Source organism: Chiloscyllium punctatum, chromosome 4, assembly GCF_047496795.1.
Source record: "Chiloscyllium punctatum isolate Juve2018m chromosome 4, sChiPun1.3, whole genome shotgun sequence".
In the NCBI taxonomy this organism is placed as follows: Eukaryota; Metazoa; Chordata; class Chondrichthyes; order Orectolobiformes; family Hemiscylliidae; genus Chiloscyllium; species Chiloscyllium punctatum.
Genome location: NC_092742.1, coordinates 2300663 through 2317853, shown reverse-complemented (window position 1 = coordinate 2317853; position 17191 = coordinate 2300663). Strand labels below are relative to the sequence as shown.

General features: G+C 47.1%; 1 protein-coding gene across 5 annotated transcripts in view; it reads right to left on the bottom strand.

Annotated features, from left to right (window-relative positions):
- Positions 1–2456: 2456 nt before the first annotated feature.
- erg28 (ergosterol biosynthesis 28 homolog) overlaps positions 2457–17191 on the bottom strand; it is a 39969-nt gene continuing 25234 nt past the window's right edge. For 3 of the 5 annotated variants that reach the window (XM_072567955.1, XM_072567954.1, XM_072567957.1), the window contains exons 2-5: positions 15164–15297; positions 4990–5080; positions 4023–4141; positions 2457–3439 (exon numbers count right to left, since the gene is read on the bottom strand). In XM_072567955.1, coding sequence (XP_072424056.1) covers positions 3351–3439; positions 4023–4141; positions 4990–5080; positions 15164–15296 — 432 coding nt within the window. In that variant the 5' untranslated portion in view covers position 15297 and the 3' untranslated portion in view covers positions 2457–3350. Of the gene's footprint in view, positions 3440–4022; positions 4142–4989; positions 5081–15163; positions 15298–16347; positions 16400–16476; positions 16787–17191 lie in introns of those variants that run through there. The other 2 variants (XM_072567956.1, XM_072567958.1) reach the window with 2 other exon arrangements.

Sequence of the window (17191 nt, the reverse complement as noted above, 5' to 3'; positions counted from 1 at the left end):
AGCAGGTTGGCTATTGTTTCTTTGGCTAGGGTTTTGTCGATGGAGGTGAACAGTGCCGTTACATCGAATGAGACCATAGTTTCTTCCTTGTCTATGTGTATATTTCTGATGATGCCCAAGAATTCCTGTGTCGATTGTATAGATTGTCTGGATCCGCTGATCAGGTGTTTCAGTTTCTGCTGTAGTTCTTCAGCCAGTTTGTGTGATGGTGTCCCTGGTAGTGATACTATGGGTCTGAGTGGGATGGCTGGTTTGTGCACTTTGGGTAGTCCATAGAATCTGGGGGTGTTGTTGCTTTCAGGTTGTTGCTCACAGAAATAGAGAACACACACCAGATCATCAACGCCACACTCACAGGAATCCGATTCACTAGAGAGGAACAAAAGGACAACCAACTCCCATTCCTAGACGTGATGGTACAGAGAACACCGAATGGAGAATTCACCACAAAGGTATACAGGAAAGACACACACACAGACCAAGTCCTAAACTATGAAAGCAACCACCCCAACACACACAAACGAAGTTGCATCAGGACACTATTCAAAAGGGCCACAACACACTGCAGTACACCAGAACTACAAAAAGAGGAAGAGGAACACCTATACAAGGTATTCACCAAAAACGGATACCCTCGCAATTTCATCAACATATGCCTAAGGGAGAGACAACGGAACGAGGACATGCCGCAACCCAAAGGACTAGACACACTACCATACATCAGGAGCATTTCCGAACTGACAGCCAGACTACTGCGACCACTAGGGACTCATAACAGCACACAAACCAACAGCCACTCTCAGACAACAACTCACCAGAATGAAGGACCCGATACCCAACATGAGCAAAACCAATGTAGTGTATAAAATCCCATGCAAGGACTGCACAAAACACTACATAGGACGAACAGGAAGACAGTTAACAATCCGTATACACGAACACCAACTAGCCACGAAACGACACGACCAGCTATCCTTAGTAGCCACACACACAGACGACAAGCAACATGAATTCGACTGGGACAACACTACCATTATAGGGCAAGCCAAACAGAGAACAGCCAGGGAATTCCTAGAGGCATGGCACTCATCCACAGATTCTATCAACAAACACATCGACCTGGACCCAATATACCGGCCACTACAGCGGACAGCTCGAACTGACCACCGGAAACGGCAGAGACAGGCCACTATAAATGCCGGAGGAAACAACACAGAAGCGCTTCACAGGAGGCTCCCAAGCACTGAGGATGTCACCTAGACAGGGGACGAAACGTTTGCAAGACAAATTCCCAGCTTGGCGAATAGAACCACAACAACGAGCACCCGAGCTACAAATCTTCTCCCAAACATTGAGTACAGGAGATGGGAGGTCATGTTGCAGCTGTACAGGACATTGGTTAGGCCACTGTTGGAATATTGCGTGTAATTCTGGTCTCCTTCCTATCGGAAAGATGTTGTGAAACTTGAAAGGGTTCAGAAAAGATTTACAAGGATGTTGCTAGGGTTGGAGGCTTTGAGATAAAAGGAGAGGCTGAACAGGCTGGGGCTTTTTTTCCCTGGAGCATTGGAGGCTGAGAGGTGACCTGTATAGAGGTTTACAAAATTATGAGGGTCATGGATAGGATAAATATTTTCCCTAGGGTTGGGGAGTCCAGAACTAGAGGGCATGGGTTTAGGGTGAGAGGGGAAAGATATAAAAGAGACCTAAGGGGCAACTTTTTCACGCAGTGGTTGGTAAGTGTATGGAATAAGCTGCCAGAGGAAGTGGTGGAGGCTGGTACAACTGCAACATTTAAGAGGCATTTGGATGGGTATATGAACAGGAAGGGTTTGGAGGGATATGGGCCGGGTGCTGGCAGGTAGGACTAGATTGGGTTGGGATATCTGGTCGGCATGGATAGGTTGGACCGAAGGGTCTGTTTCCATGTTGTACGTCTCTATGATTCTATATAAAATTATAAAGGGAATAGATAAGATAGAAGTAAAGAGGATGTTTCCACTGGCAGGTGAAACTAGGACAAAAAGGGCATAGCCTCAAAAGTAGGGGGAACAGATTCAGTACTGAATAGAGAAAGAAAGAACTTTTTCACCCAGAGGGTTGCAAATCTATGGAATTCCTGCCCAGGGAAGTAGTTAATGCTACGTCAGTAAATATTTTTAAAGCTAAGATAGATTGTTTTTGAACAATAAAGGAATTATGGGAATATGGTGAGAAGGTGGGTAAGTGGAACAGAGTGGATGAAAAGATTAGCCATGATCTTATTGAATGGTGGAGCAGGCTCTATGGCCCAGATGGCCTACTCCTGCTCCTTGCTCTTATATTACGTTCCAGTAAGAAAGACGCGGAACGGGTTTGAGAAACTTATCTGCCATGATTGATTGATTGGTGCAGCAGACTCGATGAGCTAAATAGTCTAATTTCTGCTCCTATGTCTTCTGACTTCATGATCACTATTTGGTCAGCTTTTAATTTCAGATTTTTATTGAATTCAAATGTCACCATCTGTCACGGCCTGATTCAAGTCCCCACAGATTTAACCTGGGTTTATAGATTCCCAGTCCAATGTCATTACCAGTATCTGCAGATCCCTGAAAGGTAGACAAGGTGGTTAATGCGGCATCTGGGGAGGATCAAAGGGCCTGTTCCTGTGCTGTATTGTTCGTCGCTCAATACAAGAGCAAACAGGCAACGAGGGAGCTGTACAGAATGTTACTCAGGCCACAGCAGGAGCACTGTGTGCAGTTCTGGTCACCATATTACAGAAAGGATGCAACTGCACTGGAGAGGGTGCAGAGGAGATTTACTAGGATGGTGCCAGAGTTGAAGGATCGGAACAATGAGGAAAGATTAGATAGGCCATTACCGTGGAGGAGTGAATGTTGAGAGGAGACATAATAGAGGGGATAGATTCAAGGTAAGTGGCAGAAGGCAAAGAGAAGAGCTAAGAATTTTTTTTAAAACTCAGATGTTGGAAATCTGGAGCTCACTGTTGAAAAGGGCGAGTGAATCAAAAACTTTTGTAATATTTCAGCAGAATTTAGATATTCACTTACATCACTGTAGTCTCCAGAGCTGTTGGCAAAGAGCTGGGAAATGGGATTAGTGTTGACCAGTATGGATACAATAGCCCAAATAGCCTGTGCTGTATCACAATCTGAACAGACTCCTATTTCTAAAATACATTTATGACATCAGGATATTGGAAAGGTCTTTACAGTGGATGAATGAAGTTGATGGAAGTGCAGTGGAGAGCGTGCCCAGGTGAACTCGCTGGATGTGCAGCAGCCAGAAACCTATCTGGATGTTGCCTGTACACCATTACTCTGAGCAGCCAAACCACGGAGGCTTTACATCCTCTTCTTTGGTCGAATGGAGGTTGCATCTTGAGGATCTTCCAAGTACTGAAATCCAACCAACATTCCCAGGATTGAGAAACCTCAGGACAGAGAGGGCAACAGTCAGTGGAAAGAAGTGGAACAAACAGAACACCTAACACAACATACTAACCCTAACCCTAACCCTATTGCAGGTATCCTTTTGTTCATAAAGCCAGCTTTTACTGCCCATCCCTGGTTGCCCTTGGGAAGGTGGGGGTGAGCTGCCTTCTTGAACAGCTGCAGTCCATGTGCTGTAGATAGACCCACAATGCCCTGAGGGAGGGAATTCCTGGATTTTGACCTAGCAACAGTGAAGGAACAGCAATATATTTCCAGATCAGGACAGTGAGTGGCTTACACACAATTAATAATAGAAATTACAGAATTAAACTGCCATTGACAAAACTAATTCAGCAACAGGATAAGCAGATACTGTGACATTAGGTTGATCTGGATAACTGTGACATTTTGTGGATAAAAGGTACAGCTAATTCTGTCATCTGTATCAATCAACAAGTCACCCTCTATATCCCCACAACTGACAGGTGACAGTGTCCCTAGTCAATACTCTCTGATATCTCAGGCGACCAATATCAATATCCTTTTAAAACGTCCCAAGTTCCAATCACAGGGTCTACTTACTGGCCACTAACAGGGGTGCCATCACCGCTTTCGTCATGGGTGCTGTGTGATAAATAAAGGACTCAGACACAAAGTGACCAAATGCCAGAATAAAGGTCCACAGAGTAATATGGTACAACCTGTGGGTACACAAAGAAACAAACAAGTAGTCAGCATCACAAAATACTCCATCATTCAGGGTGAAAGTGACTTAAGACAAACAATTCGAACACACACAGGGCAGAGACTACACAGGGCAGAGACTACACAGGGCAGAGACTACACAGGGCAGAGACTACACAGGGCAGAGACTACACAGGGCAGAGACTACACAGGGCAGAGACTACACAGGGCAGAGACTACACAGGGCAGAGACTACACAGGGCAGAGACTACACAGGGCAGAGACTACACAGGGCAGAGACTACACAGGGCAGAGACTACACAGGGCAGAGACTACACAGGGCAGAGACTACACAGGGCAGGATACACAGGGCAAGATACACAGGGCAGAGACTACACAGGGCAGAGACTACACAGGGCAGAGACTACACAGGGCAGAGACTACACAGGGCAGAGACTACACAGGGCAGAGACTACACAGGGCAGAGACTACACAGGGCAGAGACTACACAGGGCAGAGACTACACAGGGCAGAGACTACACAGGGCAGAGACTACACAGGGCAGAGACTACACAGGGCAGAGACTACACAGGGCAGAGACTACACAGGGCAGAGACTACACAGGGCAGAGACTACACAGGGCAGAGACTACACAGGGCAGAGACTACACAGGGCAGAGACTACACAGGGCAGAGACTACACAGGGCAGAGACTACACAGGGCAGAGACTACACAGGGCAGAGACTACACAGGGCAGAGACTACACAGGGCAGAGACTACACAGGGCAGAGACTACACAGGGCAAGATACACAGGGCAAGATACACAGGGCAAGGCTCCCTCTATGCTATGCTCTAGTTACGTACGTTCTGTTGTGAATATCCACTGCACATGTGCATCGAATGATGGAGGAGAGTAGAGTCCAGATTCCAAATGTTCTTGCCTGCAAACCATTCACTACACAGAAACAAAATTTAAATACAATCAGCAAAGCAAGGCCAAGAATGAAACATTTAAAACTCTGTTCCTATAGCTGTCAGTGTGAATCCCACAAAACGTGCTGCCTCTGGGGGGGGCTACATCATGGAGACACTGCAGAATATTCTGGAGGTGGAACAGAGTGAGCCAGGATTTCAGTGTGAGGAATAAAGTAGGAAATGGCCTGCTCCAGTTTGTTTGTTTGTTCAAATACATTGGTATTAATGATATGGAAAGTGTAGATAAACTAGGTCCATAGGTCAGGTTTTCTAACTAGGGAGGTGGTTAAGGAGTGGATTTGAGTTTAATCATCTCTGGATTATAGCCCACATTATGGTCAGAGTAGAAATAGCAAGCCAGAAAGGATCAAAGTGCAACTTGAATTGTGGTGTATAAGGGACAGCTTCAGATTCTTGAGATCTGTTCTGGGACAGAAGGCACATATCCAAAAAGGAGGTTGTGTCTCAACAGGCCTGGGAGCAGTGGGGGATTTGCTTGTGTTATCAGGGAGATTTTAAAATTAAAACAGTAGGAGGATGGGCACAGTATAGGGAAGGAGAAAAAAGGTGTATAAACTGAGAGCGTTGGGGCAGTACAAGACACAGATGCAATGGTAAACTAAATGGTAAATTAAAAATGACAAAGATAGACCATGGGAATGAAAAATAGCTTTACAGCTTGAATGTAAACACACTGTGGGACAAAAAAGGTGCAGAAAGTAATCAGGACACCAACAGAAAGTTGGCCTTCATTATCAGAAGGTTAGGGCGTGTGACCAGAGGGAGGTGAAGCAGCTAACCTGGGTAGTTTCAGTTTATTTACTGATTACTTAAAGCTCCTTATTTAAAACAAATTATTACATCAGTTTGGATGAAGGGGTTTGTCTAACAAGTAATGGTTTTGACAGGGTGAGAAGTGTCTCCACCCAGAGAGTGGGGAACCTTTGGAATTCACTACCACAAAGTGGCTGAGCCCAAAACATTGAATTTTTGCAAGTGGGAGTTAGATATAGCTCGTGGCTAAAGAGATTATAATGAACAGCAGAGCTCCATGGGCTAGATGGCCTACTCCTATGTTCTTATGACACGCTGGGTCTTGAGACTGAGAAATTGTGAAGGCGATGAAAGAACATAAGAGCTAGGAGCAGGAGTAGGCCGTCTGGCCTGTCGAGCCTGCTTCACCATTCAATACGATAGTGGCTGATCGTTTCATGGACTCAGCTCCACTTACCCGCCCAGTCACCAAAACCCTTAATGCTTTCACTGTTCAAAGAACTATCTTTGCCTTAAAAACATTCAACAAGGCAGCCTCAACTGCTTCACTGGGCAGGGAATTCCACAGATTCACAACCCTTTGGGTGAAGAAGTTCCTCCTTAACTCACTACTAAATCTGCTCCCCCCTTATTCTGAGGCTATGTCCCCTAGTTCTTATTTCACCCAACCCCCACCCACCACTGGAAACAACCTCTGTACAATACTTCTGTAGTATTTATTCGCTTCATAATTTTATGTTTCAATAAGATCCCCCCCACCTATTCTTCTACATTCCAATGAGTACAGTCCCAGCCTACTCAATCTCTCCTCATAAGCCAATGCTGTTAATTCTGATATCAACCTAGTGAACCTCCTCTGCACCCCCTCCAGTGCCAGTACATCCTTTCTCAAATAAGGAGACCAAAACTGTACACAGTGCTCCAGGTGTGGCCTCACCAGCATCCGATACAGCTCCAGCATAACCTCCCTGTTTTTAAACTCCATCCCTCTAGCAATGAAGCACAATTTTTCATTTGCCTTGTTAATTAGTGGCTGCAGATGCAACATTTTGTGATTGATGCATAAGGATATCCAGGTCCCTCTGCACAGCAGCATGCTGCAATTTTTTCACCATTTAAATAATGTCCATTTTGCTATTATTCCTACAAAAATGGACAACTTCACAACTACCAACATTGTACTCCATCTGACAGACTCTTGCCCACTCACTTAACCTGTCTATATCCCTCTGTAAACAAAACATTGGTTTGCATGTGCAGAGTTTCCTGCACACTTTGCCCTACCATTCATTTTAAATGAACAAAGAAAATGTACAGCTCAGGAACAGGCCATTCGGCCCTCCAAGCCTGAGCCAATCCAAATGTATAGTCTAAACCTGTCGGTCAATTGCTAAGCATCTGTATCCCTCTGCTCCCCACCTACTCATGCATCTGTCCAAATGCATCTCAAATGAATCTACCGGGCCTGCCTCTACCAACTCTGCTGGCAATGTGTTCCAGAAGCCCACCACCCTCTGTGTGAAGTACTCGTCATGTGTATCCCCCTTAAATTTTCCACCGCTCACCTTGAAAGCATGACCTCTCGTTATTGAATCTTTCACCCTATCTCTATCCCACCCTGTCTATACCCTTCATGCTTTTGTAAACCTCAATCAGGTCCCCCCTCAATCTCCTTTTTCTAATGAAAACAAACCTAACCTACTCAACCTCTCTTCATAGCTAGCACCTTCCATACCAGGCAACATCCTCATAAACCTTCTCTGCACCCTCTCCAAAGCATCCACATCCTTTCGCTAATGTGGTGACCAGAACTGTATACAGTATTCTAAATGCAGCTGAATCAATGTCTTGTACAATTTTAACATGACTTGCCAACTCTTATACTCAATACCCCGTCCAATGAAGGCAAGCAAACTATATGCCTTCTTGACCACTCCATCCACCTGTGCAGCAACCTTCAGGGTAAAAAAGTCCCTGATCTCTCTGCCCATCAATTTTTCCCAAGGCTCTTCCATTCATTGTATAATTCGCTCGAGGATTAGTCTTGCCTAATGCATCACCTCACATTTGTCTGGATTGAACTCCATCTGCCACTTTTCCGCCCAACTCTCCAGTCTATCTATATCCTCCTGTATTCTCTGACAGTCCCTTATGTTTTCTGCTACTCCACCAATCTTCGTGTCATCTGCAAACCTGCTGATCATACCAACTGTGCCCTCTCCTGGATCATTTATGTATATTACAAACAACAGTGGCCCCAACACTGATCCGTGCGGAACACCATTGGTTACTTTTCTCCATTTTGAGAAACTCCCGTCAACTACTACTCTCTGTCTCCTGTTGCTCAAGCAGTTCTTTATCCACCTAGCTAGAACACCCTGCACACCATGTGACTTCACTTTCTCCATTAGTCTACCATGGAGAACCTTATTAAACACCTTACTAAAGTCCATGTATATGACATCTACAGCCCTTCCTTCATCGATCAACTTGGTCACTTCCTCAAAGAACTCTATTAAGTTGGTAAGGCATGATCTCCCCCACACAAAACTATGTTGCGTATCACTGATAAGCCCATTCTTTTCCAAATATAAATAGATCCTATGCCTCAGTACCTTCTCCAGCAACTTTCCCACCACCAACATCAGACTCACTGGTCTGTAGTTACCTGGAATATCCCTACTACCCTTCTTGTACAGGGGGACAACATGAGAAACCTTCCAGTCCTCCAGCACCTCACCTGTATTTAAGGATGCCACAAAGATATCTGTCAGGGCCCCAGCTATTTCCCCTCTTGCCTCCCTCAGCAACCTGGGCTCGATCCCATCCAATCCAGGGGATTTGTCCACCTTAATAACCTCTAGCCTACCCAACATAACTTCCCTACTTATGTCAACGTGATCCAGACTAATCAAACTTCTATCTCTTATCTCAACATTCATCATGTCCCTCTCCGCAGTGAACACTGATGCAAGTTAATCATTCAGAATCTCACCCATTCTCTCAGGTTCGACACACAGCCTTCCTTCGTTATCTTTTAGTGGACCAATCCTCTCTCTAGTTACGCACTTGCTTCTTATAAGAATAAAAAGTTTTGGGATTCTCCTTAATTCTGCTCACTAAAGCTATTTCATGACCCCTTTTATCCCGCTTGATTCCTTGTTTAAGACATGTCCTACTCTTCCGATATTCCTCCAGGGCCCGTTCTGTTCTTAGCTGCCTGGACCTTATGTACTCTTCCATTTTCCTCTTGGCTGGTCATACAATTTCTTCTGTCATCCACGGGGTTCATGAATCTTGCCCTTCCTATCCTTTACCTTCAACAGGACATGCCTATCCTGCACCATCTTTAATCTATCTTTGAAAGCCTCCCACATCTCAAGGGTCGACTTCCCATCAAATAGTTGTGTCCAATCCACATTTCCCAGCTCCTGCCTAATTTTGATATAAATTGGCCTTGGCCCAGTCTAGTACTCTTCCCTTAGGACCACTCATCTTTATCTATGAGTATTCTAAAACTTACAGAATTGTGGTCACTGTTCCCAAAGAGATCCCCCACCGCAACTTCTACCATCTGTCCTGGCTCGTTCCCCAGTACCAGGTGCAATATGGCCCCTTCCCTCATCGGATTATTGACATACTGCACTAGAAAACTCTCCTGGACGCTTCTTACAAATTCTACCCCATCCAGATCTCTGACGCTAAGTGTATCCCAGTCAATATTGGAAAATTAAAATCTCCCATCACCACCACCCTGTTGCTGCTACATCTTTCCATAATCTGTTTACCCATTTGTTCTTCTACCTCATGCTCACTGTTGGGAGGCCTGTAATACAGCCCCAACAATGTAACTGCACCCTTCTTATTTCTCAGCTCCACCCATAATGCCTCACTACCCAAGACGGCCATAGTGTCCTCCTTTAGCACAGCCTTGATATCGTCCCTGACCAACAATGCAACTCCACCCCACCTTTTATTTCCCTCCCTGTCCTGTCTGAAGCATCTATATCCTGGAACATTTAGTTTCCAATTATCATGCCCTTCCTTCAACCAAGTCTCTGTGATGGCAATGATGTCATACTCCCAGGCACCAATCCAAGCCCTAAGTTCATCTGCCTTACACACTATACTCCTTGCATTAAAGTAGATACATTTCAGGCCACCAGTTTTTTTGCGCTCACCTGCTCTCTGCCTACTCTTCCCTTTAATAATGCTATCTTCATAATTCTTACAGTCTCCAGTTTCTACCTCGCTGCCTACTTGTTTTCCCTTCTGGTTCCCAGTCCCCTGCCACATTAGTTTAAAACCTCCCTAACAGCAGGAGCAAAACTTCCCCCAAGGGCGTTGGTTCCGGTCTGGTTCAGATGTAGACCATCCACTTTGCAATAGTCCCACCTTCCCCAGAACCGGTCCCAATGTCCAACAAATCCTAATCCCTCCCTCCTATACCATCTCTCAAGCCACGTGTTCATCCTGCCTATTTTTTCATTTCTACCCTGGCTAGCACATGGCACTGGGAGTAATCCCGAGATCATTACCTTTGAGGTCCTCCTCTTTATAACTTCTCTCCTAGCTCCCTGAATTCTGTTTTCAGGACCTCATCTTGTTTTCTACTTATATCGTTGGTGCCTATATGCACCAAGACAACTGGCTGTTCACCCTCCCCTTTTAGAATGCTCTGCAGCCGATTGGTGACATCCCTGACCCAAGTACCAGGGAGGCAACATACCATCCAGGAGTCCTGTTTTTGGCCAAAGAACAGCTTATCTACTCCCCTTACAATAGAGTCCTCTATGACTATAGCCCTATGAGTCCTTTTCCCACCCTTCTGAACAGCAGTGCCCACCATGGTGCCATGATCCTGGCAACTGCTGCCCTCCCCTGGTGAGCTATCTCCCCCAACAATATCCAAAACAGTATACCTGTTTTAGAGGGAGATGACCGCAGGGGACACCTGCACTGCCTTCCTACTCTTTTTCTGTCTTTTGGTCACCCATTCACTGTTTCCCTCAGCAACTCTAACCTGCGGTGTGACCAGTTCACTAAACATGCTCTCCACGACCTCCTCAGCATCGCGGATACTCCATGGTGAGTCCATCCGCAGCTCCAGAGCCGTCACGTGGTCAAACAAGAGCTGCAGCTGGACCCACTTCTTGAAAGTGTAAGAGTCAGGAATGTCAGACACATTCCTAAGCTCCCACATCAAGCAAGAGGCACATGCCATTGGGTCTGAGGTCCCCTACCATTGTAAGCCTTAGTTTTATATCAACTAACTAAAACCAAACAATGCACTTAAATATATGATAAATATATGAAAAAGAAAGATAAAGAAAAAAAATAAAAGCCCTTCCTTAGAGAGTCTTTTAGTGTTACTTCTGATCTTTGACACACTACACTTAATCCCCAATTCTAAATCATCTTTATACATTGTGAATAATTGCAGTCCTAATACACACACCACTAGCCACTGATTGCCAACCAGAAAAAAAACATTTATCCCCACTCTTTGCTTTCCATTAGTTAACCAATCCTCTACCCATGCTCATACATTACCCATAATGCTGTGCACCTTTACCTTTACCCATAATGCAGCAGCCTTTGGGTGCCACCTTCTTGAACCGTCACAACCACGTGATGAAGGAGTGACGCTTTGAAAGCTAGTGCTTCCAATTAAACCTGTTGGACTATAACCTGGTATTTGTGATTTTTAACCTTCTTGAATGCATTCTGAAAACCCAGCTACATCACATCCATCGGTTCCCTGTTGTCCACCACACTCTTAAAGTCCTCAAAGAATTCCAGTAAATTAGTTCAACGTGACCTGCCCTTCATCACTTCATGCTGGGCCAACTTCTATCCAGATGTCTTGCTATTTCTCCCTTGATGATCGATTCAAGAATTTTCCCAACTACAGAGGTTAAGCTAACCAGCCTATAGTTACCCATCTTTTGTCAACCACCTTTTTTAAATAGAGGTGTCACATTTGTGGTTTTCCAATCTGAGAGCTGTCCCGATGCCCAGCAAATTTTGATAAATTACCACGAGCACAATTACTGTTTCCCCCATCATCTTTTATTAGCCTGAGATGCATTCCATCAGGGCCAGGAGACTGTTTACTTTTAGTCCCATTAATATACCCAATACTAACTCTTTAGTGATAATGGTCATTTCTAGCCACTTTGTAATCAATTATTGGCATGTTATTTGTGTCTTCCACCTTGAAGACTGACCAGTAAGCTTAACATCCATGGTAGGTTACTTGAGAAGATTCCAACGAATAAGAGAATAAAGAACATTACAGCATAGGAACAGACCCTTCAGCCTCAAGCTTGCACCAATCCAGATCCTCTATCTAAATCTGCTGTCTATTTTCTAAGGATTTGTATCCCTCTGCTCCCGCTTATTCATGTATCTGTCTAGATACATCTTAAATGACACGATTGTTCCTGTCCCTACCATCTCCGCTGGCAACACCCTCTGCGTAAAGAGCTTTCCATGTATATCTCCCCAAAACCTTTCCCCTTTCACCTTGAACTCGTGGCCCCTAATGGAGTCTTGATATCCACCTTGTGTACACCTCTCATGATTTTGCAGGCCTCAAACAGGTCCCTCCTTAAACCTTCTTTTCAATGAAAATAATCCTCATCTACTCAACCTCTCTTCACAGCTAGCACCCTCCATACCAGGCAGCATCCTGGTGAACCTCCTCTGCACCCTCTCCAAAGCAACCACATCCTTTTGGTAATGTGGCAACCAGAACTGTACACAGTATTCCAAATGTGGCCAAACCAAATTCTTATACAACTGTAACATGACCTGCCAACTCTTGTACTCAATACCCCGTCTGATGAAGGAAAGCATGCCGTATGCCTTCTTGACCATTCTACTGACCTGCGTTAACACCTTCAGGGAACAATGGACCTGAACACTCAGATCTCTCTGTATATCAGTTTTCCCAGGATCTTTCCATTTACTGTATAGTTTGTTCTGGAATTCCACCGTCCAAAATGTATCATCTCGTATTTATCTAGATTGAACTCGATCTGCCATTTCTCTGCCCATCTCTCCAGTCTATCTATATTCTGCTGTATTCTCTGACAGTCCCCTTCACTATCTGCTATTCCACCAATCTTAGTGTAATCTGCAGACTTGCTAATGAGGCAACCTACACCTTCGTCTAAATCATTAATATATATCACAAGCAACAGTGGCCCCAGCACGGATCCCTGTGGGACACCACTGGTCACAGGTCTCCATTTTGAGAAACTCCCTTCCACTACTACTCTGTCTCCTGTTGCTCAACCAGTTCTCTATCCATCGAGCTCAAACACCCCGGACCCCATGTGACTTCACTTTCTTCGTCAGCCTACTATGGGGAACCTTATCAAACACTTCTGGAGTGTTGTTGGAGCTGCACCCATCCAGACAAGTGGGGAGTATTCCATCACACTCCTGACTTGTGCCTTGTAGATGGTGGCTAGACTTTGGGGTATAAGGAGGGTAGTTACTCGCTGTAGTATCCCTAGTCTCTGACCTGCTCTTGTAGCCACTGTTGATGTGGCTAGTCCAGTTGCATTTCTGGTCAATGGTAACCCCCAAGGATGTTGACAGTGGGGGATTCAGTGATGGTAGTATCTTTCAGTGGCAAGGGGTGGTGGGGAGTGTCTCTTACTGACGATGGTCATTGTCTGGCATTTGTGTGGCGCGAATGTTACTTGCCACTTGTCGGTCCAAGCTTAAGCATTATCCCAATCCTGTTGCATTTGAACACAGACTGCCTCAGTATCTGAGGAGACGCGAATGGGAAGACAGGGTTTGATTAGAAGTAGTCAACATGGCTTTGTGTATGAGATCATGCCTCATAAATTTGTCAGAGTTCTTTGAAGTGATCAGGAAGGTTGATGAGGGCAGGGCAGTAGATGTAGTCTATGTGGTTTTCAGTAAGGCCTTTGCTAAGGTTCCATATAATGGACTACTTTTAGATCAGAGGGAGCTGGTAAATTGGATACACAATTGCTTAATGGTAGGAAGCAGAGGGTGATAGTGGAAGGATGCTTGTTCAGATTGGAGACACGTGACTAGTGGAGTGCATCAGGGGTCGGTGCTAGGCATATTACTATTTGTTATCTATATCAATGTTTTGGATGAGAAGGTACAAGGCATTATTAGTAAATTTGCAGACAACACTAAAATCAGTGATATTGTGGACAGTGAGGAAGGTTGTCAGAAATTACAGCAGCACCTTGATCAGCTGGGAAAGTTGGCCAAGAAATGGCAAATGGAATTTAATGTAGGCAAGTGTGAGGTCTTTTATTTTGGAAAGTCACATCAAGGTAGGAGTTTCATGGTAAATGGTGGGCCTTCAGGAGTATAGTGGAACAGAGGGACCTTGGGAGTTCAGATTCACAGTTCTCTGAAAGTAGAGTCACAGTTAGATAGGGCAGTGAAGAAAGTGTTTGACACACTGGTCTTCATCAGTCAGGGCATTAAGTGTAGAAGTTGGGAAGTTATGTTGCAGTTGTACAGGAGGTTGGTGAGGCTGCACTTGGGAGTATTGTGTTCAGTTTTGGTCACCTTGCTCCAGGAAGCAGGTTATTAAACTGGAAAGGGTGCAAAAGAAATTTACAAGGATGTTACCATGAATCAAGGCATTGAGTTATAAGGAGAAATTGGACAAGGTAGGACCTCTTTCTTTACAGTGTAGGAGACTGAGGGGGAATGGATAGGGTGAATGTACTCAGTCTTTTCCCAGGGGTGGGGAATTGAGGACAAAAAGGACATCAGTTTAAGGTTAGAGGGGAAAGAACAAAAGGGAACCTGAGGGGCAACTCTTTTTTTCACACAAGAGGGGGTAAGCTGCCACCGGAAGTAATTGAGACGGATAAATTATCAACATTTAAAGGGCATTTGAACAAATACATTAATAGGAAGGGTTTAGAAGGATATAAGCGCAGTGAAATGGAGTTAGCGTGGATGGACATTTTGGTTGGTATAGACTAGTTTGGGCTGAAGGGCCTCTGTCTCCATGCTGTAAGACTCTAACCCCAACACACCGGTTCAACACCTTGATAATTTCCAATTTTCCAAGATTGAAAGATGAAGAGAGAACATGCTGAAGGGATATTTCACCATGGGGAATCTAAACTTGAGTACATGAGGGTGGTCAATCTTTAGAATTCTCTCCCTCAGAGAGCAGGTTTGAAGGTGCCAAATGGCCGAATATTGTTAATGCTGCTTCCGTTGCTCTCAGCATTTCAAGATGCACCATAATCGAGAGCACAAATCTTACCAAGTGTTGGGCTTCCAGTGTACAACTTGTCTGAGAGGAAGCTGTGGTCCCAGAAACTCTGAATTGTATTGCCTGCAGCAACAATAGCAACCATCAGTAACCAGCTGCGAAGAAGGTTGAGGAACCGGCTCATCCTGAAAGAGAGAGAGTGAGCAACAGAGGCAGGCAAACAGAAGAGTGATAGGGAGAATGAGGGAGAAAGAAGAATGTCATTGTGTTGGAGAGGAGTGTATTCCACAATAAATACTTTTCCCCTCCCCCAATCCAGCTGATTTTAATTGAGTATGTGTTCAGTAAACACCAGTTGTTGGCGGGGGGGGGGGGGGGGGGGGGGTGGTGGTGCCGGGGGTGAAAGAGGGGGAGCTCGTGCTCACTATCACCTCAGAGCCTGTCTAAGGTATCTCGATATTCTGGAGGTATTGGACGTCCACCTCCACTTGGGCCAACTGATGTCATCAAGAGATTAAATAAGAGCAGCGAGGGCACACCCCATCTAGATACTACATTGCTAGGACAACACTAATGCCGGTATTAACCTAAACACCATCAGGACAAGACAAACCAAGGCAAAGGGAGGTGCAGGACCACTTAACCAGAAGATTCCGCGGGGCTCCCTCAGCGCCAACCCCCCGACAGCGCATCGCACCCTCGGCGCTGACCCTGCCACAGCGCAGCGCCCCCTCAGCACTGACCCTCCCACAGTGCCCACTCCCTCAACACTGACCCTCCCACAGTGTGGCTCTCCCACAGTGCTGACCCTCCCACAGTGCCCACTCCCTCAGCGCTGACCCGGCCACAGTGCCCACTCCCTCAGCGCTGACCCGGCCACAGTGCCCACTCCCTCAGCGCTGACCCTCCAACAGTGCAGATCTCCCTCAGCGCCGACACTCCCACAGCGCGGCGCTCCCTCAGCACTGATCCTCCCACAGTACCCACTCCCGCAACGCGGCTCTCTCCAAGCGCCGACCCTCCCGCAGCGCGGCGCTCCCTCAGCGCCGACCCTCCCGCAGCACGGCGCTCCCTCAGCACTGACCCGCCCAGGATGCCCACTCCCTCAACACAGACCCTCCCGCAGTGCGGCGCTCCCTCAACGCTGACCCTCTGGCAGCATGGCACACCCTCAGCGCTGACCCTCCCACAGTGCGGTGTTCCCTCAACACTGACCCTCCCACAGTGCCCACTACCTCAGCACGGCGGTCCCTCAGGACAGACCGTCCGACAGTGCCCACTCTCTCACCACGGCGCTCCATCAGCGCTGACCCTCCCACAATGCGGCGTTCCCTCAGCGCTGACCCTCCCACAGTGCCCACTACCTCAGCACGGCGGTCCCTCAGGACTGACCCTCCGACAGTGTGTCGCTCCCTCAGCACTGACCCTCCGACAGCGCGGTGATCCCTCAGCACTGACCCTCCGACAGCGCGGTGATCCCTCAGCACTGACCCTCCGACTGTGCCCGCAACCTCAGTACAGACGCTCCGACAGTGCAACGTTCCCTCAGCACTGACCCACTGATAGCGCTGCACTCCCTCAGCACTGACCCTCCGACAGCGCGGCACTCCCTCAGCACTGACCCTCCGACAGCGCGGGACGTCCTCAGTACTGACCCTCCGATAACACGGCGTTCCCACAGCACTGACCCTCCGACAGTGCAGCCCCTCTCCCACAGCACTGACCCTCCGACAGTGCAGCCCCTCTCCCTGAGCACTGGCGCTCCCTCAGCGCCGACCCTCCCGCAGCGCGGTGCTCCCTCAGCGCCGACCTTCCCGCAGCGCGGCGCTCCCTCAGCGCCGACCCTCCTGGCAGCATGACGCTCCCTCAGCGCCGACCCTCCCGCAGCGCGGCGCTCCCTCAGCGCCGACCCTCCCGCAGCGCGGCGCTCCCTCAGCGCCGACCCTCCCGCAGCGCGGCGCTCCCTCAGCGCCGACCCTCCCGCAGCGCGGCGCTCCCTCAGCGCCGACCCTCCCGCAGCGCGGCGCTCCCTCAGCGCCGACCCTCCCGCAGCGCGGCGCTCCCTCAGCGCCGACCCTC